This window comes from Amblyraja radiata, chromosome 6 (assembly GCF_010909765.2).
Source record: "Amblyraja radiata isolate CabotCenter1 chromosome 6, sAmbRad1.1.pri, whole genome shotgun sequence".
NCBI classification, from domain to species: domain Eukaryota; kingdom Metazoa; phylum Chordata; class Chondrichthyes; order Rajiformes; family Rajidae; genus Amblyraja; species Amblyraja radiata.
This window is the reverse complement of record NC_045961.1, coordinates 24,269,910-24,297,635: the sequence shown is the minus strand read 5'-3', so window position 1 is coordinate 24,297,635 and position 27,726 is coordinate 24,269,910. Positions and strand designations below refer to the sequence as shown.

The 27,726-nt window shown below is 44.2% G+C and overlaps 1 protein-coding gene across 2 annotated transcripts in view; it reads left to right on the top strand.

The window, feature by feature from the left end:
• Positions 1 to 27,726, top strand: part of diaph3 (diaphanous related formin 3) — a 474,403-nt gene that overhangs the window by 45,712 nt on the left and 400,965 nt on the right. For both annotated transcript variants that reach the window (XM_033022314.1, XM_033022313.1), the window contains 4 exons: positions 1,928 to 2,064; positions 17,681 to 17,755; positions 17,849 to 17,918; positions 18,547 to 18,683. In XM_033022314.1, coding sequence (XP_032878205.1) covers positions 1,928 to 2,064; positions 17,681 to 17,755; positions 17,849 to 17,918; positions 18,547 to 18,683 — 419 coding nt within the window. The remainder of the gene's footprint in view (positions 1 to 1,927; positions 2,065 to 17,680; positions 17,756 to 17,848; positions 17,919 to 18,546; positions 18,684 to 27,726) is intronic.

The following is a 27,726-nucleotide window of genomic DNA, read 5'->3' as shown; positions in this document are numbered from 1 at the left end:
GTGCCTGGGCGCCTTGGCCTCGGGCCCGGGAGGTACCAGAGATGATGGAAGGCTGCGGACTGGATGATTTTGGGTTATGGGCCGCATTCGGCCCGGGGGACGTATGTTGCCGACCCCTGGTTTAGATGGTCGTTGCGCTGTATCCTGTGATCTTCAGAGACAGTGTTGTCTGGTTATTGTGGGGAGGTTCCATGCACAAGCTTTTTTTTCCCCCCCAAAGACAAGAGTTTTTTTTCTGTTTGTCAATTTTCAAAGTAATCTTCAAGTGGTTCTCCAGTTCCTAATCAGAATCACATTTTAACAATTTGGACTGTCTAATACAAATAGAGTTCCCTAATTCATTAGTCATGTTGTATCCAATTAGTGTTCTGGAAATGCACATTATAGCCAGGACTACATGTACATATCTATGGTTTGTTACATGAGACTTTGTGTTTTGGTCTGCAATATTTACCATTTCTTGCAGATGAAGGAATGAAACAGCAATGACTATGCTACCTTTGGGTAATCTGAGGTTTAAATAACTGCAAATCACTTGTGCAGAATTTTGGGTAATGTCGGCAAGGTATTTGCTATCTTTCAAATATTAATCTTGAGAATGTCATGTCGAATTTCTGTTTTGAACCCGGTTGGTACTTCTGATGAAGGCATTTCTAAAGTGCCATTAAGTAGAATTAGTGATGATGTTGTAGCTTTGTTGTATTTTCCAATTCACAATGAGAAGAAATGTTGTTGGAGTAACCTTGGCGAATAATAACTACATTTTCCAGATGTTGAATCTTATGGTAATATTGTGCTGGTGATGACATTTATTTAGTTTGGGGTGAAAAGGGTCCCAATTAAGCTATAGCATTTTCTTGGATGGTCAACTTTCTTGACTTTTGTTGCTGTATCAGTCTTCATGGCAAGTGGAGAGGGGTCCATCATCAGTTGTCCTATAAATTGTGGATAGGTTTTGGAGAGTGAGCAGAATTCCTTGCTTACTGGATACTCAATCTTTGACCTACATTGAAGTCAAGTTGAGTTTATTGTCGACTGCACAAGCACAGTGAGGTACAGGAATAATGAAACCCTTATTTGCAGCAGCATCATAGGCACAAATACAGACAACACACAAAAATATGTAATTCATAAATTACACTTTGATTCTTTAAATCGGGGGGGGGGAAAAAAAGCCTGCAAAAAATGAATTTCTCCACCTTCTGTCTTCCTCTCAGCAACTGATACTTTGCCACTTGCTTCTTCCTAGCTATATAAAAAGTAAAAGTAACCACTATTTATGGGTGGATATGGCAGGGCTTCCATGTTTTGTTGGCTGTGTGATCATTTGACTTGTGTTTCGTGTTGTTTTTGCTGATTAGCATGCAATTCTGTCGTGTTGGTGTCACCACATTGACAGCTCTCTTTTAAAGCCGATGCTGTTCACATCCTATCTGTTTACAATAATTGAGTAGGTGTTGGTTCATTTTCATGCTTGTAATGGTGGTCTGAAGAGTATGCCGGGTCATGAGAATACCAATTATAGTGTAATGAACTTCTGTTGATGGCCTAAGGTACCTCGTGTGCTGGTCTCCTCTAAACCAAATCTTTTTATGCAATCCGAGTCATCATTTCTTCACAAGCTCTTGCAGTTAACTGTTCCACTACTTTTCATCAATTTTCACCTTGTAAAATGCTACTGCAGTTTGAGGAATTATTCTGAAATAACTTCATCTGATCTTGATAGTTTTGTGCATCGGATTAAGCAAACATGAACAAATAAAATGCCTAAATAGTTTGTCTAATATTTTAAATTGAGCTCATCTGTTCAGTTTCTACACTTTTCCCCCCCCAAATGTTCACCTAGAAAATGTGGGCAAGGTATGTTTTGGAACCTTGTATAATAGTAAAGATCTCAATCTGATTTTTTGTTGTTGTTACTTTTCAGGGTGGTTTGAAAAACAAACAGTATGGTTTTACGTTGCCCCATGAGTTCATCCATGAGCTAAAAACAGGTGTTGGAGATGAAAGACTTTTACATTCTCTGGAATCTCTTCGTATTTCGTTGACCAGCAATCCTGTCAGGTAATGATGACAATCCCAGAGTGCAATAAGCCAATCATAATACCACATTTGCATTTAGTTTTTCACCAAATTATCTACTGAGATGTTAAGACATCGGGTTTGCAGTCAATTTACCATACAAAAGTTTCATATTCATTGTGTAGTTGTCACTATTGGTTTTGTAATTGCTTAGAGGAGAGGAGATGGTGTGGCCGGGTCCAGTTGCCGTTGTGGTAGCTCTGCGGAGATTGTTCCTTTTTGTTAACTTGTATATTCATTTTTAATTTCTTTCTTTCTACTAACATATTAGCACTAACAATGTACGATCAGAAAACACTGTTAAAACAAAACTTTAGCGTAACCCAAGGCCTTTTAGACACGTTACTCACGGATCCTGCATAGCCGGCAGAGATCACAAAAGCGCGCCGCGGCAACAACAATGGGAGCGCGGCTCCTGAAAAAGTCGGAGAAAACATCATGGTAAGCAGGGGGGGGGATTCGAAATAGGCTGAGAGCCCAAGCCTTCCGTCCACCTCTGCCCAGCATTCTTCTGGCTAACGTCCAGTCCCTGGAGAACAAGTTGGATGACCTCGGGGTGAGGATCAGATTCCAGCGGGACATAAGAGACTGCAACATCTTCTGTCTGACCGAGACATGGCTGACCCCGCTGGTGCCGGATCAGGTAATCTGCCCAACCGAGTCCTTCACTGTTTTCTGCGTGGTCAGAACGGAAGAATCCGGGAAATCAAAGGGTGAAGGAGTTTGCTTCATGACCAACAATAACTGGTGCAACCCTAGGAACGCTTTCTCGTTCCTGCTCGCCGGACCTGTGGCATCTGACTATCTCATGCCGCCCATTCTACCTTCCTCGAGAGTTCAGCTCAGTGATCATCACAGCCGTCTACATTCCACTGCATGCGGACACCGACGTGGCACTATCGGCCCTACACGATGTGTTATGTCGACAACAAAACAAGAACCGTGATGCGGCTATGGTGGTGGCTGGAGATTTTAATAAGGTAAATCTCAAAAAGGTCATGCCTAACTTCTGCCAATACATCACTTGTGTCACCGGGGGGGGGGGGGGGGGAAGAACTTTGGACCACTGCTACACGCCATTCAGGAAAGGCTACAAGGCCGTTTCTTTGGAAAATCTGACCACACTGCCATTTTCCTGCTGCCGGAGTATAAACAACGGATAGTACAGGAAGCGGCAGTGATGAGGGACGTAAAGCGGTGGTCTGACCATTCAGAGGCTATGCTGCAAGATGTACTGAGCGATGTCGACTGGAATATGTTCGAAGCAAGCTCCAGAGTAGCCAGTGAGTTCGCGGAAGAGGTCACGGACTGCATTGCAACAATAGCCGATAACATCGTTCCCACGGTAAGGGTTAGCATCTTTCCTAACCAAAAACCCCAGGTGGTCAAGATGGTGAGACATACCTCCAACACCCTCACCCTGAACACAGGATCCCCCAGGGTTGCGTCCTTAGCCCCCTACTGTACTCCCTGTACACACATGACTGTGTGGCCAGGTTCAGCTCCAACTCCATCATTAAGTTTGCTGATGACACTGTGGTGGTGGGCCTGATCGCCGATAACGATGAGAAGGCCTACCAGGAGGGGGTGGCTGATCTGGCACTCTGGTGTCAGGACAACAGCCTCCTCTTGAATGTCACTAAAACTAAGTAGCTGGTTGTGGACTTTAGAAAGGCTCAACATCCGAGGACGTACACGCCACTGGAGATAAATGGGACTACTGTGGATAGGGTGAGCAGCTTCAAATACCTGGCAGTGCACATCACAGAGGACCTTACATGGACACCACACACTGCCGCACTGGTGAGTAAGGCAAGGCAGCACCTTTACCACCTCAGGCAGCTGAGGAAATTCAGAGTCTCTCTGAGGATCCTTCAGTGCTTCTACTCTGGGGCTATAGTAAGCATCTTGCTCGGTAACATCTCAATCTGGTTTGGGAACAGCTCTGCCCAAGACAGGAAGGCTCTGCAAAGAGTAGTGTGTTCAGCCGAACACACTATGGGAACTACACTCACCCCCCTGCAGGACCTATACACCAGGAGCCAGCAACATAATGAAGGACCCCTACCACCCCAGCAACAGACTGTTCCAGCTGCTACGGTCAGGCAAGCGCCTCCGCTGTCACGCCGTGAAAACAGAGAGGATGAGACGGAGTTTCTTCATACAGGCCATCAGGACTGTAAACTCTTATCTCACCAGGGACTAATTTACTGTTGTGTTGTGTCTTTTAAAAAAAAAAATCTAATATGTAAATACTGGTTCTGTTCTATTCTGTTGTTCTATTGTTTTTGCACAATCCGCAGGGATTGCCACTTTCATTTCACTGTACATCTTGTATGTGTATGTGACAAATAAAGTTAAGTTGATTTGACTTGACTTGCTTTTTAATTTATTTTCTTGCCTCTCTCAATAACCTGAGATAGATCCCATTAGGACCTGGGGAGCTATCCATCTTAATACACTTCAAGCGCCAGCAGAACCTCCTCTATTTCAAACAGCCCGCGCACATTTGTATTCTCAACACCGATCTCACTGTCATCCAACACCTTCTCGTCAGTGAATACAGATGCAGAGTACTTGTGTATTACTTCACCTACATCCTTCAACTCCAAGCATGGATTCCCTCCTATATCTATGAGCGGCCCTACCTTCTCGCCGGTCACTCTCTTATCTTTAACGTATGTATAAAAAGCCGTGGGATTTTTCTTAACCTGTCTCGCCAAATACATATGTCTGAAGAAGGGTTTCGGCCCGAAACGTCGCCTATTTCCTTCGCTCCATAGATGCTGCTGCACCCGCTGAGTTCCTCCAGCAATTTTGTGTACCTTCGCCAAATACATATTACGGCCCCTTTTAGCCCTAATTGCTTGTTGAATTTGAAGGAGTCGGCGGAAACTTCATCCAATTGGCCCTTGCAGATTTGAAGAAAATGACCATTAGGGCTTGCTCTTTCTGAGGGTTCATCCTTGTGAAGAGCCTTTCTCTCTGGAAGGACTGGAGGTTGAGGGAAGACCCGATAAAGTATATAAAATTATGCGAGAAATCGATAGAGAGACAGTTGGAACATTTGTCGCAGAATGTATATATCAAGTGCTGGAGGGCATAGAACTTTTAAGTGACAGGGGCAAAGTTTAAAGAAGATGTGCAGGGAAAGTTTTTTTTACACTGTAACATATAAACATAGAAAATAGGTGCAGGAGTAGGCCATTCGGCCCTTTGAGCCAGCACCGCCATTCAATATGATCATGGCTGATTATCCAAAATCAGTAAGCTGTTCCGGCTTTTTCCCCATATCCCTTGATTCCCTTAGCCCTAAGAGCTAAACCTAACTCTTTCTTGAAAACATCCGGTGAATTGGCCTCCACTGCCTTCTGTGGCAGAGAATTCCACAGATTCACAACTCTGGGTGAAGAGGTTTTTCCTCATCTCAGTCCTAAATGGCCTACCTCTTTTTTTTTTTTTTAACTGTGACCCCTGGTTCTGGACACCCCCAACATCGGGAATATTTTTCCTGCATCTACCCTGTCCAATTCTCTCAGAATTTTATGTTTCTATAAGGTCAAAAGGTCAAAAACTTTATTTGCTATTTGTGCTTACACACATAGGAACTCTTGTGCGGTTGTTCAGAGAGTCAAATCAAGTCAAATTAAAAAGACACACAGAATCTATAAAAACATATACTCCTCTAGAAATAAAAAAGAAAGTGCCTAAAACCCTATATAAAGGGGAAAGTGAGAGCATTGTAAATTGCACAAACCCTATATAAAAGTGTCGATTGCATTGTAAATTGCACAGGTCCAGGAGACAATATAATATGATATAATATGATATGCTATGAGGTAGGTCAGGACATCAGTTCATTTTGTTTTGGCCAAGAGTCTCACTGGCAGGGAAGAAGCTCTTAAAAAAGCGTGTTCTGTTTGTGGCGATGCTGTCCGCTCGTCTGTGCCTGAGGTTGTATGTGCAGTTTTTGTGTTTGAGCAGGGAGTGAACTGGATGTAGTGTGTCTCTTATGATTCTCTCTGCTCTTTTTTGACAGCGCTGTGTGTAGATTGTGTCCATGGAGGGGAGTTCCGTTCTGATAATCCTCTCTGCAGTCTTTATGACTCTTTGCAGAGCCTTCCTCTCTGTCTGTGTGGTGTTTCCATACCACACCGTGATGCCTGTGGCGAGGATGCTCTCTATCAGTCCTTTGTAGACCTGGGTGAGAGGGCGACAGTGCAAACCAGCTTTTCTGAGCAGCCTGATGAAGTACAGTCTCTGCTGGGCTTTTTTCACTGTGGCAGCAGTGTTCAAAGTCCAGTTCAGATCCGCTCTCATCCTTCTAAATCCCAGCGAATACAAGCCCAGTCGATCCAATCTTTCATCATACGTCAATCCCGCTGCCCCGGGAATTAACCTGGTGAATTTACGCTGCACTCCCTCAATAGCAATAATGTTCTTCCTCAAATTAGGAGACCAAAATTGCACACATTGCTCCAGGTGCGGTCTCACCAGGGCACTGTACAAATGCAGTAGGACCACCTTGCTGCTAAATTCAAATCCTCTTGCAATGAAGGCCAAGCTTTCTTCACTGCTTGCTGTACCTGTGTGTAGGAAAAAAACTGTGGATGGTCCTGCTTAGTTTCATTGACTGAAGTAGAAGCACACCCAGGTCTTGTTGCACCTCCCTTTCTTCTAATCTGACACCATTCAGATAATAATCTGCCTTCCTGTTCTTGCCACCAGTGGATAACCTCACATTTATCCACATCATACTATATCTGCCATGCTTCTGCTCACTCACCCAACCTATCCAAGTCACCCTGAAACCTCATAGCTTCCTCCTCGCAGCTCACACTGCCACTCAGCTTTGTATCATCCGCAAACTTGGAGATGTTACATTTAATTCCCATGTCTAAATCGTTAAAATATATTGTAAACAACTGGGATCCCAGAACCGAGCCTTGTGACACCCCACTAGTCACTGCCTGCCATTCTGAAAATGACCCGTTAAATCACACTCTTTGCTTCCTGTCTGCCAACCAGTTCACTATCCATGTCAATACATACCCCCAATACCATGTGCTCTAATTTTGCACACTAATCTCTAGTGTGGGACCTTGTCAAAGGCTTTTTGAAAGTCCAGATACACCACCTCCACTGGCTCTCCCTTATCTATTCTACTTGGGCGGGCGGCGCGACCGACGTCGCAGCGGCCTCTGCAGTCTGTCTGTGTATTTTTTATTTTTTTGTCCCGTTGAGGGTTTAGTTTGTAGCGGGTTTTTAAATGTTTATGTGTGGGGGGTGGGGGGTGGGTGGGGGAAACTTTTAAATCTCTTCCCTGCATGGAGACCTGACCTTTTACCTGTCGGGTCTCCGTTGCCGTTGGGGCCTAGCGCCGTGGAGCGGCCTCCAACCAGAACGACCTGGAGGCTCAAGTCACGGAGCCTGTGGAGCTGCGGAACTGCGGACCTACCTTCGTGGAGCTAGCCAGCTTCGGAGCGTGGAGAGCTCCGGTGGATGGTGACACCGGGAGCCCGCGGGTCCCTGGTGGGAGACTGCTTTGCGGGGCACCGGCAACGGCGACTTCTCCCGCTCGAATTGCGGGGTTCAGAGTGACCTGGAGCGGGGCCTTACAACGCCCGGCGCGGCTTTAAATTGCCGCGGACTTGCTAGCGCCCGCCGGGGGCTCCAACATCAAGACCCGGGGGCAGGGCCTTACATCGCCCGTGTGGCTTTGAGTGGCCGCGGACTTGCTAGCGCCCACCAGGGCCTTTGACCTCGACTTCGGGAGAAGAATGGAGAGCAGGGGAGAGATAAGACTTTGCCTTCCATCACAGTGAGGAGGAGACTCACTGTGATGGATGTTTGTGTGAATTGTGTTGGTGTGTGTCTTGGTTCTTTTCTTGTATGGCTGCAGAAACCAAATTTCGTTTGAACCTCATGAGAGGTTCAAATGACAAATAAAAGGTGTTGTATTGTATTGTTACAGCTTCAAAAAATTCCAAAAGATTAGTCAAGCATGATTTCCCCATCATAAATCCATGCTGACATTGACCGATCCCGTTACATCTTTCCAAATGCACTGCTATAACATCTTTAATTATCTACTCCAGCAACTTCCCCACTGCCGATGTATGGGTAACTGGTCTATAATTCCCCGTTTTCTCTCGCCTTCCTTTAAAAGTGGAGTTTTGTAACATTGGCTACCCTCAAGTCCACAGAAATTGATCCAGAGTCGAGAGAACATTGGAAAATAATCACCAATGCATCCACGATTGCTCGGGCCATCTCCTTGAGTACTCTGGGATTTATCTGTTTCAGTCCCAACAGTTTACCTGATACCATTTTCTGACTAATGTGGATTCCCTTCAGTTCCTCCCTCCCAATAAATCCTCGGTCCCCTAGTATTTCCGGGAGATTGTGTGTATCTTCCTTAGTGAAGACAGAACCAAAGTACTCATTTAACTGTTCTGCCATTTCCTTGTTTCCCGTTATGAATTCAACTGTCTCTGACTATAAGGGACCTACATTCGCCTTCACTAATCTTTTCCTTTTTACATACTTTTAGTCAGCTTTTATTTCCCTCAAGCTTTCTTTCATGTTCCCCCCCCCCCTCTCTTAATGAACCCTTTGGCCTCCTCTCAGTTCTAAATTTCTCCCAGTCCTCTGATTTGCCACTTCTTCTAGCCAATTTATATGCCCTTCCTTGGCTTTAACTATCCTTGACTTCCCTCGTCAGCCACTGTTGAGCTGCTTTCCCAGTTTTATTTTTTCGCCAGACAGGGATGAACAATTTCTGGAGTTCATCCATCCGGTCTTTAAATCTTCACCATTGCATCTCCACTGTCAACTTATAACTTGCCTGTCTATCCAAGCCAATTCCTGGCTCATACCTTCAAAGTCTTTATTCAAGTTCAGGACCCTAGTTTCTGAATTAACTGTGTCACTCTCCATCCTAATGCAGAATTCCACCATATTATGGTCACTGTTGCCCAAGGAGCCTTGGGCAACAAGATCACTAACTAATCCTTCCTCATTACACAATACCCAGTCCAGGATGGTCGGTTCCTCTATATATAGGTTTAAAAACCCATCCCGTATATATTCCAGGAAATCCTCCTCCTCAGCAATGTTACCAATTTTGTTGGCCCAATCTATATGTAGATTAAAGACACCCATGATGACTGCTACATGCATGCCTAATTTCCTGCTTGACGTCATCCCCAACCTCCTTACTGCTGTTTGGTGGGCTGTATACCACTCTGACAAGCGTTTTCTGCCCTTGGCTATTTCGCAGTTCTACCCATACAGATTCTACAGCATCCAAGCTAATGTCTCTCCTTGCTATTACATTAATCACCTCTTTAACTAGCAATGCCACCACACCTCCTCTTCCTTTCTGTCTATCCTTCCTGAATATTGAACACCCCTGCATATTTAGCTCCTAGCCATGGTCAACTTGGAGCCATGTCTCTGTAATTCCAAATATATCATATCCCTTAACTACGAACTGCGCATTCATTTCATTCACCTTATTTCGAATGCTGCTCACATTAAGACACAAAGCTTTCAGGTTAGTTTTTATTATCTCCATTCTACCTTTTGCTTCTGCCCTCCTTTTATGGCCCTCTGTCGCCTTGCATTAGGTCCCATCCTCCTGCCCTGTTAGTTTAAACCTGACCTTTCCTACTTGTCCAGGTTGTTGACTTCACCTCCCCACTTTTTAGTTTAAACCCACGCGTGTAGCACTAGCAAACGTGCCTGCCAGAATGTCGGTCCCCTTTCAATTAAAGTGCAACCCATCCCTTTTGTACGGTCACCCCTGCCCCAGAAGAGATTCCAGTGATCTAGAAATCTAAATCCCTGCCCCCGCACCAAATTCTTAGCCACACATTCAGGTCCCTTATCTCCCTGTTCCTACCGTCACTAGCACGAGGTACTGGAAGCAACCTAGAGATAACCATCCTAGAAGTCCTGCTTTTCAACCTCCTACCTAGTTCTCTATACTCACGTTGCAGAATCTCCTTCCTCGTCATTTATGCCTACATGCACAACTACTTCCAGCTGATCACCTTCCATCTCGAGGATGTTCTTAAGTCTGCCTGAGTCATCTTGGACCATGGCACCAGGGAGGCAACAGACCAGCCTCGAGTTTTGCCTGTCACCACAGAATCTCCTGTCCACATCTCAGACATTGAAGTCACCCACCACTATGGCTTTGCCTGACGTCGGTCTCGCCGGTCGAGTCTCAGCGCTAGGATTCGAGTCACAGACTTGTCCGCCACTTGGACTGGAAGCGTCGTCTGACCCGACAGCTCCCAAGAAGGTGTACCTGTTTTCAAGAGGTACTTCCACCGGGGTCTCCTGCACTCGCTTCATCCCCTTTCTTTCCGTCTCTACCCGTCACACCTCTTGCACACTTGTAGTGACGAACTGACTTTAGATCCTGTCCAGGAAGCGTTCGTCGTCCCTGATGGACAACAGGTCACCCAGCTGCTGCTCCAGTTCCCTAACTCAGTCCTTGAGGAGCTGCATCTGGACACAGTTCCCACAGATGTAGTGGTCAGTGACACCAGCAGTACCCTTCACTTCCCACATCCTGCAACAAATGTACTGCAATAACATTCCTAGGAGAAATCCTTTCTTCAGCGAATCCACACACTCGCTGGTCTGGCTGCTGCTGCTCTGCGATCTTCCAGGTCATTGGAATGCACTGCCAGGAATGGTGGCGGAGGCAGATACCAAGGGGGTGACCAGGGCATTTTGATATGCTGGGATTGGAGGGATATGGATTAAGTGCAGGTAGATAAGAGATGGTCTTGGCATCAAGTTTGGCACAAACATTGTGGGCCGTAGGGGCTGTTTTTCTGTTGTACTGTTCTATAGTCTATGATCTTCCAACATCTGCTTTGCAGACTGAAATCACATTATCGTTCAGGACTGGGGCCAGAGAAGGAAATTCAGTATTTTCCCTTTTGAAGCGAGCATAGAAACTGTTGAGCTTGTCCGGGAGTGATTGTCACTTGAGCTACTTGGGGGTTTCTCCTTGTAGGAAATTACAATCTTCTTCACAGCTGCTGATTAATGCCCCTGTCCCACCTAGGAAACCTGAACGGAAAGCTCTGGAGACTTTGCGCCCCACACAAGGTTTCCGTGCGGTTCCCGGAGGTTTTTGTCAGTCTCCCTACCTGCTTCCACTACCTGCAACCTCCGGCAACCACCTGCAACCTCCGGGAACCACACGGAAACCTTGGGTGGGGTGCAAAGTCTCCAGAGGTTTCCGTTCAGGTTTCCTAAGTGGGACAGGGGCATTAGTGTTCAAGTGAGTTTATTGTCATGTGATCCTGATCCTTCAGTTGAGACTAAAAATGTCTCTTGGCTTTCTCCATGACTTCTCGAGGTCGTACCTGAACTTTTATTATCCTGTGTAGTGACAGTCTTTATGTCGTCTCAAGGATTTAGTCCTCGATAGTCATTAATGTGCTGACTATGGGTCAGAAGGTAATCTTACGCATTCCACGAGCTCTCCACGAGACATTCAAAGCCGTCGAAAAATAAGTATCCCAGAAACAGTATCTTGATTAATAGTTTCTTTATTGTAGTAGTACAAAACAGTTAAGAAACTCATTAAAACTTCTTCTTGTATAAGTACATCGTCTTCCAGCATATATACATTTCAATCATAGTCGTGATCATGCTCGTGTTCATGGTCGAAAACTATATTTTCCCATAGTCTTCCCCGAATTAAACTAAACCTTCTGGGCGTCTGCACCAGAATCCTAACCACGAACACGCCCCAGACTACGTATAAATCCCACCAACATAATTAAAGACAGATAAAATTTAAGGTAACTGGTTATAATTATAACATACTGATTTAAGCTAAATGGCTACTACATCCTGTTTTACCAGACTTGAATGCTTGAAATCAGGTGCTCAGTAGATTACAGACCCCTTGATCATCCGAGACTTCAGGTTAGAGAACACTTGGATGGTTTTGGTGGGAATGCACTCCTCCACACATTTCTTTGTGAAGTTGATAACCACTTGTGGTGTCTTTGTTCAGGTTTGTTGCTGAATCCTTGAACATCGCGTGGTCTACTGATGCCAAGCAGTCCCAAAGTCACAACTTAGCCTTCCCTGACTAGCTCTACAATCTGCACTCTCCAGTTTCTGCCTCGATGCAGGAAAGAGCTCAGTCAGTTGGTCTGATTTTTTTCCCCCCCAAGTGTGGGTGAAGGATGGAGCAATAGGCATCTTTCGTGTAGTACCAATGGTCATGAGTATTTGATCCTCTTGTACGACAGGAGACATGCTGGTTTTGAAGTGACTTCTTCAAACTAACCTTGTCTAAATCCTCTGCTTTAGTATGTCATCTTGTATTTGTTGACTATGACATGCAACTCCTTTTGAGATAGCCAGGCTTCTTGCTGGGGCGGGATGTAGATTACAGTCAGGATGGATGTGAATTTCCTTGTAAAGTAGAAGTCAGGCACTTCACTGCTGGATATGAACCGGATGATGCTGCAGGATACGTGCTGGTGGTAGTTTGGCAGCGATTTCTTCAAGTTGACCTTGTTGAAGTTCTGGGTTATGGCAGCAAAGGTGCCAGTGTACGCCATCTGGTGTTTGTCCACAGCGTCCACTAGACGAATGTCTTCCTGGGGTGGGAAGTAGGCCGACCATGGTGATGGAGGTGAATTTCCTTGGGTGGTAGCAAATGTGTAGGAAAGAACTGCAGATGCTGGTAGACACAAAATGCTGGAGTAACTCAGTGGGACAGGCAGCATTTGAAGAGAAGGAAAGGGTGACGTTTCGGGTCGAGACCCTTCTTCAGACTATCTTGTAGTTATAGCCGTCAGTTATACCACTATGCCGTAATGCTATGTTTTAATTTTTAGGTCAACATGTTTTCATTTCAGTCATTCAAAAACTAATATTCTATTGTCATTTCACTGTGTTATTTAGACTCTTATTAACTCCCAAGTTAAGTCATGTAATTTTAAGTCAAGCAATTAATTGTGGTTATTTTTGTTATTACTTGAACTGTCTTAAATATCAGTAAGATGTTTGTTCGGATATTTCAGCTTCTACTGGGATCGCAAGTTGCAATCTTAATTTAGAAGTTTGCATAACATTTAAAAATGTAATTACAAATGGTGTTTATTGATTCTTGGTGTGCCATCAGTGAGAATTTTTAAATATGTTTAGCTGCTGGATTACTGCTACTGGACTCAACACAATGATTTGAAATGATGCCATATTGCAGCTTTTTTTAGGAATACGGGAAGGATCTTCATAAGACATTGCTTTATATTTGTTGGGAATACACTGCATGGCCAATGGTGAACGCAGTTGGTTTCATGTTGAATTCTGACCAATTAGCAGTTAATCAAATGAAAGCAACGGAAACTAGGTTGAAACAAACTGAAACATGGCTCTTCCTTTGCATAAGAAAGTATTCACCAACATTAAGTTGGTCGTCTTATAGAAACATAGAAAATAGAAACATAGAAAATAGGTGCTGGAGTTGGCCATTCGGCCCTTCAAGCCTGCACCGCCATTCAATATGATCATGGCTGATCATCCAACTCAGTATCCTGTACCTGCCTTCTCTACATACCCCCTGATCCCTTTAGCCACAAGGGCCACATCTAACTCCCTCTTAAATATAGCCAATGAAGTGGCCTCAACTACCTTCTGTGGCAGAGAATTGCAGAGATTCACCACTCTGTGTGAAAAATGTTTTTTGAATGTTATATGAATATATGCAGTGCAATATATTCAAGTGCTATTGGAGCAAACTATATATGAAACCTGAACTGCACACACTTAGAAAGTATCCACAGAAAGAGAAACAGGGTTAATGCTTCTTTGACTCCGAAGGTAACTCCGTTTATTTTTCCACAGATGCTGCCTGTGCTGCTCTGTGTTTTCAGCAGGTGAGGAGGTGACATCTAATGGAGATATGTGGTGGATGCTTCTGGCCATCTCCCATCCACAGCCTCCAATCTTTTTTGTCCCCAACCCCACATTACCCAGTTCTATTTACATCCCAAAATCCACAAACAGGATTGCCTTGGCAGACCCATTTTGTCTTGCCTGTTCCAGCTCCCTTGTCCAGTCCCTTTTAACCTACATTCACGACACTTCATGTGCCCTTCTCCTCTTCAATAACTTTCAGTTACCGGGCTCCCATTGTCTCATCTTCCCCATGGGCGTCCAGTCCCTTTACACCTCAATTTCCTACCAGGTAGAGCTCAAGGTCCTCTGGTTCTTCCTTGATCACAAACCCAATCAATTTCCCTCCGATAATGCACTCCTCTGGTGGCAGAAGTTGTCCTCACCCTGTCGAACTTTTCCTTTGACTATTGTTACTTTTCCAAGCTTAAATGTGTAGCCATTGTCAGTTATGTGAACAGTCCTTGTTCCAAACATATGCTGGCACCATCCCTCATCTCTTTTGCTGCTACATCATGACTGCATCAGGGTGTCTCCTGCACCCGTGCAGTACCCGTTGATTTACTTAACTTTTGCCACTGCCTTCCATCCTGCCTTCAAATTCACTTGCCCTTTTTCTGACACCTTTTTCCCTTTTCTTGGTCTCTCTGGCTCCATCACTGTGGACAGACTATCAACTGATGTCCTGAAACCAACCGACCAAAGTTATCTGGACCAGATTCAGATTCAGATTCAGATTCAATTTTAATTGTCATTGTCAGTGTACAGTACAGAGACAACGAAATGCATTTAGCATCTCCCTGGAAGAGCGACATAGCAAATGATTTAAATAAATAATAATAAGTGATAATAAGTGTCCGGGGGGGGGGGGGGTGATTGGCAGTCACCGAGGTACGTTGTTGAGTAGAGTGACAGCCGCCGGGAAGAAGCTGTTCCTGGACCTGCTGGTTCGGCAACGGAGAGACCTGTAGCGCCTCCCGGATGGTAGGAGGGTAAACAGTCCATGGTTGGGGTGAGAGCAGTCCTTGGCGATGCTGAGCGCCCTCCGCAGATAACGCTTGCTTTGGACAGACTCAATGGAGGGGAGCGAGGAACCGGTGATGCGTTGGGCAATTTTCACCACCCTCTGCAATGCCTTCCGGTCGGAGACAGAGCAGTTGCCATACCATACTGTGATGCAGTTGGTAAGGATGCTCTCGATGGTGCAGCGGTAGAAGTTCACCAGGATCTGAGGAGACAGATGGACCTTCTTCAGTCTCCTCAGGAAGAAGAGACGCTGGTGAGCCTTCTTGATCAGAGTTGAGGTATTGTGGGTCCAAGAGAGGTCATCGGAGATGTTGACTCCCAGGAACCTGAAACTAGAAACACGTTCCACCTCCGTCCCGTTAATGTGGATGGGGGTGTGCGTGCCGCCCCTGGACTTCCTGAAGTCTACAATGAGCTCCTTGGTCTTCTTGGAGTTAAGGGCCAGGTTGTTGTCAGCGCACCATGCTGCTAAGTGCTGGACCTCCTCCCTGTAGGCCGACTCATCGTTGTTGCTGATGAGGCCAATTACCGTTGTATCATCTGCATACTTGATGATGGTGTTAGTACCATGTACAGGTGTGCAGTCATAGGTGAAGAGGGAGTAGAGGAGGGGGCTCAGCACACAGCCCTGTGGAACGCCGGTGTTCAGGGTGAGGGTTGAAGAGGTGTGCTTGTCTAACCTAACAGACTGGGGTCTGTTGGTTAGAAAGTCCAGTATCCAGTTGCAGAGGGAGGGGTCGATGCCCAGGTTACCGAGTTTGGTGATCAGTTTTGATGGTATAATGGTGTTGAATGCTGAGCTGTAATCGATGAACAGCATTCTTACGTAAGTGTCTCTGTTGTCGAGGTGGGAGAGGGCGGAGTGAAGTGCCGTTGAGATGGCATCCTCCGTACTCCTGTTCTTGCGGTAGGCAAACTGATAGGGATCCAGTGTGGGGGGTAGGCAGCTTTTGAGGTGTGCCAGGACCAGCCTCTCGAAGCACTTGGTGATGATGGGGGTAAGTGCAACTGGGCGGAAGTCGTTGAGGCTTGCCGCAGTGGAGTGTTTTGGCACTGGCACGATGGAGGTGGATTTAAGGCACGTGGGGACAACTGCTTGGGCAAGTGACAGGTTGAAGATGTCAGTCCAGACGTCTGTCAGCTGCGCAGCACAGGCCCTGAGCACGCGCCCGGGGATGCCGTCAGGGCCAGCAGCTTTACGTGCATTAGTCCTACTCAGTGCCACGAATACGTCGTAGGGGGTGAGTGTGAGGGGTTGGTGATCGGCAGGTAGCACAGCCTTGATGGCTGTCTCTAGATTGTCCCTGTCGAAGCGGCCACACTTCCTCCCACCCTGTCGCTTGCAAAGATGCTGTCTCCCACTATCAGTTTCTCTGTCTCTGCCGCATCTGCTCCCAAGATGAGGCTTTCCATTCTAGGACATCTGAAATATCCTCATCCTTCAGGAAAGGTAGTTTCCCCCTCCCCCTGCTGTCATAGACGGATCCCTCACCCACTTCTCTTATGTGTCCTGTAGTTCTGTTCTCACTTCCCCTTCCCCCAGATGGAACAACGATTAAGTTCCCCTGGTCCTTGCCTTTCTTGCACCCCACCAGCCTCTGTATCTACCCTATCCCTTCCTCTCTTCCAGCTCCCCCCCGCCCATAATCAGTCCGAGGAATGGTCCTGACCCAAAATGTCGCCAACCATGTTCTCCAGAGATGCTGCCTGACGTGCTGAGTTGACTCGTCACTTTTTTGTAAAGCATCATCTGCAGTCCTTGTCTCCTCATTTAACTTATTCTTTGGAAAATAAGCACATTATATTCTCTGCATTTATTGTGAATAATATGCAGGAGTGCATAAACTATTTTCAAAATAAAAAGCAAGACTCGTAGCTTTTCCTTACAACTAACTATCTTCTGCATCCCTGAGGGTTTGGTGAAACATTTTACAAAATGGAATTCAAAGATGTCTTCTGGAAGAATCATTCAGGATAGTTTTAATGAATCCTAGTGTGAAACTAAAATAAGATCCTAGTTGAGTGCATAACCAAATTTTCTTTCTTTCTTCGAGTGCCACTTAATCATATTTTGTAACTTTGCACAGTGCTATCAAATACTATCAGTTTGATATCTTGTGAAATTGGCAAAACATTTCTACCAGAAAAAATATGTATTTCTGAAGTTGTAAATTTGCCTGTTAAAGCATTTTACTTGCACATAACTCTTCTAATAAAGGCCTTAGTTTAACATTATTTCTTGTGACAAAATACTACACATTTTAAGGAAGGTAACTTTCTTGTAATTGTTTTGGGTTGAAACAATTTTACCACAGAGTAGATATGGTATTTTGCATTGATTTTTTGATTTGAAGTTTATTGATTTGAAGATTTAAAATAAAAATGGTTTTCAAAGGTGTTATTTAGTTTAAAGCACAACTCACATACTTGATGAAAATTATTGTCATGCCCATATGGTTTACCTCATTCTAAATAATGTTTGATAAAGTGGAAATTAAAATCTGCTGTTCAAATTGAATTGGTCTGAAACTTTTCAATTTTGTCCTGAGATTTATTTAATTTCAACCTTTTCCACTTCCATGTTTTTTAAAAGAGTCATCAAAAATGTATTTCATTTTTTCCATAGTTGGGTCGAAAGCTTTGGAAATGAAGGTTTGGGTCAGCTTTTGGATGTCCTGGAGAAATTGCTTGATAAAAAGTGGTGAGGACAGTTTTTAATGCCATATTTTCTTGCCTGATAATGTCCGCGTAACTTGCTGAGCTGTAATGAATTTCCATTTTCTACTTCCGACAGTAAGGAAAAAAGTGACTTCAAGAGTCAACATAAAGTGATTCAGTGTTTGAGGGCATTCATGAACAATAAGGTAACTGAAATATTTACACGTTACCCTAAAATTTGATCTAATTTTAGATTTTCTACTGGTAACAGCTTATATTTTCATATCTTTACTGTAGATTAATGTTATGCTGATGAAGGTTTTAATTTTTATATTGCACTTTTTAACCTGATGTATAAAATTCTCATGATGGATGGTCATTGAAAGACACCGAGGAATAGAGACATTCCTTCTTCCCCCTCCTTCCATTTCACATTTTCTAATCCCATTCAACTCCTGCAACCCTCTCCTCACCCACCCTCCACTGTTGAATATGGAGTTCAGTTTTGATTTGGGGGATTTTGAGTTTAACTGTTAAGTTAAATCCTTTTTGTTTCTAATTGAAATTTGCAGGAGATAATGATAACATGATAATGATAACTAAAGTTGTATTGAACATATTCTAATTTTTTTAATTTATTTGTATATATGATTATCCAAATGAATTTCATGCTTTTGCAAAATCACCAGATACCTTGAGCTGAACAATGTAACTTCCAGCAGCCTGAGAAACAAATACACATTTATTTAGAATAAATTGTATTTTACAAAGTAATTCTGAAACGAGCATGTTTATTAGTGATGAGCAATAAATCTGCCCTCTTGTTAATTTTAGTATGGATTGGATAGAATCTTGGATGAAGAGCGAAGTATATCCTTGTTAGCCAGAGTTATTGATCCCAAGCAGCCGACTATGATGACAGATGCAGTCAAGCTCCTATCTGCAATCTGTATTGTTGGAGAAGAAAATATGTAAGTCTATGTGGGCACTTTTTTTTCCGCCTGAGTAAGATTCACAGAAAGAAGCATTTGAATACATTAATGTATTTTCATTAAACCAGTGAATAAATTCTAGTTTATGTACTGATATGTATTTTTAATGTGTATAATTTTATCCAATTAATGTATGGGTCAAACCACTTTTTGATTTGTTTATTTTTACCATCATCCCTTTTGGAGCATAATCTCTCATCTTTCATACTTTATCCTTCTCATTATTTACCCCTCAACCTACTTTATGCAAAACAATTATTCATATTTACATTATGAATTTACATTTGGAAAGCCATCTGCTATGTTGCCTGCATTCCATATTCAAGATATATTATCTCACAACATTTGGGCCATTTGGCCCATCAAGTCCATACCTGCTCTGAGTGCAGTCTCATTCACTCACATTGCTTGATAAACTTTTCTTTTATGCTTGCCTATAAACAACCTTTGATTTTTCAACCTCCACTTAAAATTGGGGTAATTGTATGGTCATTTACCCAACCAAGTACCCCTTTTTGATATGCTACCAAAAGGCAGCACCTGAGGGAAGCCCATGGATTCACAAGGAAACTCCACACAGACAACAAATGAGATCAGGGTTGAACAATTTAAACGTATTTCATGAGCAGTAAATTGTTGGAATGCAATAGTACATAGAACAGTACAGCACGAGGATGTTCTTCAGCTCACAATGTCTGCCGAACATGATGCCAAGACCAGCTCTTATCTAGAAACTTGGTTCTAAGGAGCTGCAGATGCTAGTTAGTTTAGTTTTATTTCAATTTTTCATTGTCACCTGAACTGAGGTACAATGAAAAGCTTTTGTTTGCGTGCGATCCAATCAAAGAAATACTATACATGAATACAATCAAGATGTGCACAGATTAAGGGTAAAGAGCCCAACATTTAGTGCAATATGTAACGTTGAAGTCTGATTTAAAGGTGGTTCAAACCTCTCCAATGAGATGGATGAGAGGTCAGAACCGCACTCTAGCTGATGAAGGGACTTATCAGTTCAGATTCAGATTCAGATTCAATTTTAATTGTCATTGTCAGTGTACAGTACAGAGACAACGAAATGCATTTAGCATCTCCCTGGAAGAGCGACATAGCAAATGATTTGAATAAATAATAATAAGTGATAATAAGTGTCCGGGGGGTGGGGGGGTGATTGGCAGTCACCGAGGTACGTTGTTGAGTAGAGTAACAGCCGCCGGGAAGAAGCTGTTCCTGGACCTGCTGGTTCGGCAACGGAGAGACCTGTAGCACCTCCCGGATGGTAGGAGGGTAAACAGTCCATGGTTGGGGTGAGAGCAGTCCTTGGCGATGCTGAGCGCCCTCCGCAGATAACGCTTGCTTTGGACAGACTCAATGGAGGGGAGCGAGGAACCGGTGATGCGTTGGGCAATTTTCACCACCCTCTGCAATGCCTTCCGGTCGGAGACAGAGCAGTTGCCATACTATACTGTGATGCAGTTGGTAAGGATGCTCTCGATGGTGCAGCGGTAGAAGTTCACCAGGATCTGAGGAGACAGATGGACCTTCTTCAGTCTCCTCAGGAAGAAGAGACGCTGGTGAGCCTTCTTGATCAGAGTTGAGGTATTGTGGGTCCAAGAGAGGTCATCGGAGATGTTGACTCCCAGGAACCTGAAGCTAGAAACACGTTCCACCTCCGTCCCGTTAATGTGGATGGGGGTGTGCGTGCCGCCCCTGGACTTCCTGAAGTCTACAATGAGCTCCTTGGTCTTCTTGGAGTTAAGGGCCAGGTTGTTGTCAGCGCACCATGCTGCTAAGTGCTGGACCTCCTCCCTGTAGGCCGACTCATCGTTGTTGCTGATGAGGCCAATCACCGTTGTATCATCTGCATACTTGATGATGGTGTTAGTACCATGTACAGGTGTCCAGTCATAGGTGAAGAGGGAGTAGAGGAGGGAGCTCAGCACACAGCCCTGTGGAACGCCGGTGTTCAGGGTGAGGGTTGAAGAGGTGTGCTTGTCTAACCTAACAGACTGGGGTCTGTTGGTTAGAAAGTCCAGTATCCAGTTGCAGAGGGAGGGGTCGATGCCCAGGTTACCGAGTTTGATGATCAGTTTTGATGGTATAATGGTGTTGAATGCTGAGCTGTAATCGATGAACAGCATTCTTACGTAAGTGTCTGTTGTCGAGGTGGGAGAGGGCGGAGTGAAGTGCCGTTGAGATGGCATCCTCCGTACTCCTGTTCTTGCGGTAGGCAAACTGATAGGGATCCAGTGTGGGGGGTAGGCAGCTATTTGAGGTGTGCCAGGACCAGCCTCTCGAAGCACTTGGTGATGATGGGGGTAAGTGCAACTGGGCGGAAGTCGTTGAGGCTTGCCGCAGTGGAGTGTTTTGGCACTGGCACGATGGAGGTGGTTTTAAGGCACGTGGGGACAACTGCTTGGGCAAGTGACAGGTTGAAGATGTCAGTCCAGACGTCTGTCAGCTGCGCAGCACAGGCCCTGAGCACGCGCCCGGGGATGCCATCAGGGCCAGCAGCTTTACGTGCATTAGTCCTACTCAGTGCCACGAATACGTCGTAGGGGGTGAGTGTGAGGGGTTGGTGATCGGCAGGTAGCACAGCCTTGATGGCTGTCTCTAGATTGTCCCTGTCGAAGCGGCCATAGAAGTGGTTAAGCTCCTCAAGGAAGGAGGCGTCGCTGGATGTGGGGGTGGTGTTGGAGGGTCTGTAGTCCGTGATGGCCTGGATGCCTTGCCACATGCGTCGGGGGTCGGAGTTGTTGTTGAAGTGCTCCTCAATCCTGAGCTTATGGCAGTGCTTGGCCTTCTTGATGCCCCTCTTCAGGTTAGCCCTGGCTGAACTGTAGGCTCGAGCATCGCCTGACCTGAAAGCGCTGTCCCGTGCTTTCAGCAGTAGCCTGACCTCGCTGTTCATCCATGGCTTCTGATTCGGGAATATGGTCACCTGTTTGAGGGAGGTGACACTATTGATGGTGGAGTTTATAAAGTCCAGAACAGAGGATGTGTAGGAATCAATGTCCGTGTGGGAGTCAAGGGTGGCCTGGGCTGCAAACGCCTTCCAGTCAGTGTTTCCAAAACACTGCTGAAGTGTGAAGTCCGCTTCCTCTGACCAGTTGCCTCATAACAGCTGGAATACACAAAATGACACAAAGTGCTGGAGTAACTCTGTGGATCAGCAGCACATTAAGGTACTCCAGCACTATGTCTCCAAATCTTATCGACCTGCGAATAATCCATATCTCTCCATTGCCTGCATATCCACATGCTTAACCGAAAGTCTCTTAAATGCCACTATTGTATCTGCCTCCAGCACCACCCACGGCAATGCGTTCCAGGCACTTGCCAACCTCACTTGCCTTGCGCATCTTTCATCTGTGTCCCACTCACCTTAAAGCTATGCCCTCTGGTATTTGATTTTTCTACCCTGGGAAAAAGGTTCTGACTGTTGACCCTATCTATGCCTCTTATAATTTTAGGTACTTGTATCAGGTCTCCGCACAACCTCCAGCGTTCCAGCAAAAACAATTGAAGTCTGTCCAACATCTCCAGGACTCGAGTGCCAGAGCTATAGGGAGAGGTTGAGCAGGCTAGGACTTTATTCCTTTGAGCGCGGGAAGATGAGGGGTGATCTTAAAGAGAGAATTTACCCAGAGTTGGGGAATCAAGAACCAAAGGACAAATTTAAAGAGAGGTGGGGAAAGATTGAATAGGAACTCTGAGGGGCAGCTTTTTTACACAAAGGATGGTAGGTATATGGAACGAGCTGCCAGAGGAGGTTGTTTGATACAGGTACTATCACGATGTTAAAAAAAATATTTGGACAGGTATATGGATACAATCAGTTTAGAAGGATAAGGGCCAAGTGCACGCAGGTGGGACTAGTATAGATGGGACTAGTTGATCAGTGTGGGTAAATTGGGCCAAAGGGCCTGTTTCTACGTTGTATGACTATAGCTAATACACTAATCCAGTCATCATTCTGGTATACTACCTCTGCACCCTTTCCAAAGCCTCTCCATCATTCAAGTAATGGGGTGATCAGAACTACATGCGATTCTCCAAATGCGGCTTAACTAAAGTCCTAGAAAGCTGTACCGTGACTTCCAGGCTCTTATACTCAATGCCCTGACCTACGAAAGCAAGCATACCACGCTGTTCTTCTTTACCACTTTGTGTTGCCACTTTCAGGAATTGTAGACTTGTACACTAAAATCCATCAATGCCGTTAGGAGTCATGCCATTATTTGTATGTTTTCCTCTTTCATGTGACCTCCCAAAGTGAAACACTTCACACTTTCTCGGATTAAACTCCATCTGCCATTTCTCCCCCTATTACTGGAGCTGATCTATATCCCACTGTACACCTTGACAGCATTCTCACCGTCTGCGACCCCAGCAATCTTAATGTCATCTGCAAATTTACAAACCAACCCATCTATGTTTAAGTCCAAGTCATTTAGAAGGATAAGGATAATCACAAACTGCAGTGATTCCAGCACTGATCTCTGCAGAACTTCACTGGTCCCAAACCTCAAGCCTGAATTTTGCCGTTCCACAACAACGCTCTGTCTTATATCAATAAAACAGTTCTGAATACATTTGACCAAGTGACTGTTAATCCTGTGCACTGTAATCTTTTATCATGGGGGACTTTATCAAATGCTTTACTAAAATCCACGTAGTCACCATTCACTGCCCTTTCCTCATCGATCATCTTTGTAATCTCAAACATTTTTCAAACAAGTTAATAAGATATGATGTGCGTAGGAAGGAACTGCAGATGCTTGTTTACATTGAAGATAGACACAAAATACTAGAGTAACTCAGCGGGACAGGCAGTATCGCTGGATAGAAGGAATGGGTGATGAATGGGTGGCCTGATTACCATGTTTCTTATGTAGTGATAAAATGCGTTTGGATTTTCTTTAATTTTTACTAAGTCAAAGCCATTTTGCAACCTCTTCTGGCTGTTCTAGTTAATAATAATAATAATGGATGGGATTTATATAGCGCCTTTCTAATACTCAAGGCGCTTTACATCGCATTATTCATTCACTCCTCAGTCACACTCGGTGGTGGTAAGCTACTTCTGTAGCCACAGCTGCCCTGGGGCAGACTGACGGAAGCGTGGCTGCCAATCTGCGCCTACGGCCCCTCCGACCACCACCAATCACTCACACACATTCACACACATTCACACACAGGCAAAGGTGGGTGAAGTGTCTTGCCCAAGGACACAACGACAGTATGCACTCCAAGCGGGATTCGAACCGGCTACCTTCCGGTTGCCAGCCGAACACTTAGCCCATTGTGCCATCTGTCGTCCCGGTGAGTTGCCCACGTGCGGTTTCTCTCTTTTTTTATATTCCTCAAAAGCCATGTCTGATTCCATCCTTTTAAAACCTGCATGCACTTCCTTTATTTTGTTTCATCAAATGTACAACCTCTTTGATCATCCGTTTCCTTATTTTGCCATCCATATCCCTCCTCTTTACTGGAACTTACTGCTTCTGAACAGATCATTTGGCCTTTTAATGACTCCCACATGTCAGATGGGGACTTGCCCATTAACAACTGCTTCCTATGTACCTGCTTGAGCTTCTGCCAAATAACGTGGAAGTTTGCCATACTCCAATTTAGTATATTTCCGAAAGGTCCAGCCTTCTCCCTATTCAAAACAAAAAATGCTCTTCCACTATAACACCAGTCACCTGACAAGGCTCATTTCCTCATGCAAGATCCCATATGTCCTTCTCAGATTGGACTATCCATATACTGTTTCAAAAGCCTGCTCTGGCTCGGCGATCATTTTGTTGAATACCTCTGCTCAGTCCCCCTGGACCTACATGATCTCCCGGTTGCTAAACACTTTAACTCCCCATCCCAATTCCATACTGACTTTTCTGTCCTGGCCCTCCTACACTGTCAGAGTGAGGCCCAATACAAATTGGAGGAACAGCACCTCATATTTTGCTTGGGCAGCGTGCAACCCAGCGGTATGAATATTGACTTCTCTAACTTCAAGTAACGCTTGCTTTGCCCTCCATCCCTCCCCCACCTAGTTCTCCAACCAGTCTGACTGTCCTCCTGATTAAATGTTACTGTTTGTATGCAACGTTGTCACCTTCCCCTAGCTAACAATGATACAATGATCTATTCTACATTTTCCTTGATCATCGCCCTCTTTGACCTCTCGTTTTCGCACCTCACCTTTCCATATCTCTCGTTTCCCTCACCCCTGACCCTCGGTATGAAGAAGGGTCTTGACCCGAAACGTCACCCATTTCTTCTATCCAGAGATGCTGCCTGTCCTGGTGAGTTACCCAAGCATTTTGTGTCCATCTTTGGTGTAAACCCGCATCTGCAGTTCTGTCCTACACAACCCTCTTCGATACATCTCACAATTTCTGCACAGACCAAATCTTTGGAGCTGAGCACGTCGGAGTCAATATTGAGGAAGTTAATCTCACCCACCAAGACAACTCCATTGCACTGGCATTTTTTGGTAATCTATCTCCATATCTGTTCTGCAATGCAAGTCCAACTTTTTTATATTTTACCCTTTCATTCTCTTTCCCTCCATCTTAAATCAATCCAATACTTTCATTTCTTATGAATTACCTGAACTGCAAACACTCCCAGCATTTTCTGTTATTTTACATTTCTAGCATCAACAGTATAGATATGTGTACCTTCCTTTAATTGGCATTGTAGCAATTTCACAACAGAGAGAAATTGAAATGAATGAAGCCTGTTGTGATACTCCATTATACTTCTGAATGGGCTACGCACTGATGCTAATCTTTATTTTTAAATAAATATCATCTTCAATCTCCACATTGTTTTTAAATCATGTTTCTCTAATATAAACTGTTCAAAATGAATTGTGATGAATAGATTTAAATTGAAGGAAAAATAATTTTGCTTATGAATAGCTAAGGTAGTGTTAATGTTGGAAAACTTTAACATGCATGGACCAGGTAAGAAATTATCTTGTTGCCAATAGTTTCACAATTTCTAACTCCAGCTTTTACTTTCTGTAAAAATGGAATTCATTTGACAGTGATGGTGATAGATGTATTCACATTATGACATATTATGTTTGACATACTTTTTCTCAGTACACAAAAGCAGAGAGAAATTTGAAACCAACAAATTCATGAAATGAAGTTGCTTGAACAGCATTTGAACACTTTTGGGGGTGTGCTTGTATTGTATCATTACTGAATATTAATTTCAACTTTTAGTTATGAATTATAATCTGAGCACTGAAAACGTATTGAGGTGGAAGAAACAAGTCATCCTTTAAATAAAAATTGCTTTCCAAGTTTCTTGTTCAGGTGTTCCTAATCAGAAATATTAAAATAATTAACAGTCAATATCTTTTTAAGAAACTACCTTGGTTATATTATTCCCAATGATATAACTGCACTGAATAAAATCAGTGAGAGACAGTTGGTCACAAAACTACTTGGGATGGGATAAAATGAGTCATTTTGTCTATAACATTATGGACAAGTGATATAATGGAATATTTTCCATTGGACAAGGGAGTAATTAGAAATTAATTAATTAAAAAAAACCCAACCCTGATTTGGAAATTGAAGATTCATCCCGGTAGACTTTCACAATGTGAAGGTTTGAAGAAGTTCTTTATTTCATTTTCTCTTGAGACAGCGAATGAGGACATTTTAATCGTTTCTGGTTTCAAGAGCAATTCCATTATCCTTCTTGACAGAAGCAGAAGAGGAGGGATGGTGTCTTCTGACCTGATTTATACAATAGTATTTCAGGTTCAGTATCTTCATGTCTCTGAGGAGCATTAATGTTTTTCTAATTAAATGATGACCGAGATTTGTGGCACCCTATGTGCAGAGCTGTGGCCATGCATTCCGGCTTGTACGATTATGCCCTTGGAGTTTGAAGCCATTTTAAATCTCAGTACCCAGCCTCTAGATCATTCCCAACCATAAACCTGTCCAATTGCACCCGTTTCTATAGCTTCCTCTTACAACTGATTTCAGACTATCCTCCAAGTGAAAAAAGTTGCCCCTGAGATCCCACTTAAATCTCTCCCCTCTCCCCCTCTAGTTTTTGAATCCTTTACCTTGGGAAAAGGACTAAGTGATCAGATGGAGGACGAGGATTGTGGAAAAAGAGAAGTGTAGTTAGACACTAGAAACAAGGAACTGCAGGTACTGGTTTACAAAAAAGATACAAAATGATGGAGTAACTCTGTGGGTCAGGCAACATCTTTGGAGACCATGGACGGGTGACGTTTTGGGTCAGGATACGTCTTCAGATGATTTTGGGGATGGGGAAGAAATTTGGAAGAGGGGAGGAGCAGGTCAAAGCATGACAGGTAATCGATAAACAGAGGTGAAGGGCAGGGGTTGTTAAGCAAATGGTTGGACAAAGGCCAGAGATAAAAAGACAGAAGGTGTGTGGGGGAGAAAAATCATTGAAGAGCTGTGAATTGTGAAACTGGAGGAAGTTATGTGGGGGAAGGGAAGAGGATGCCACTGTGGTGATGGGGGATTTCAATATGCAGGTAGACTGGGAAAATCAGGTTGGTTCAGGACCCCACGAAAGAGAGTTTATAGAGTGCCTCCGAGATGGATTCTTAGAGCAGCTTGTAATGGAGCCGATCAGAGAAAAGGCGTTTCTGGATTTAGTGTTGTCTAATGAACCAGATTTGATAAAGAGAACTCGAGGTAAAGGAGGTAGTGATCATAATATGATTTAGTTTTAATCTGCAATTTGAGAAGGAGAAGGTTAAATCGGAAGTGTCAGTGATGCAGTTGAACAAAGGGGACTATGAAGGCATGAGAGAGGAGCTGGCCAAGGTAGACTGGAAAGGGATCCTAGCAGGAATGACGGTGGAATAGAAATGGCAGGAATTTCTGGGCATAATCCGGAAGACGCAGGATCATTTCATTCCAAAAAGGAAGAAAGATTCTAAGGGGAGTAGGAGGCAATGGTGGCTGACAAGAGAAGTTAGGGATAGAATAAAACTAAAAGCAAA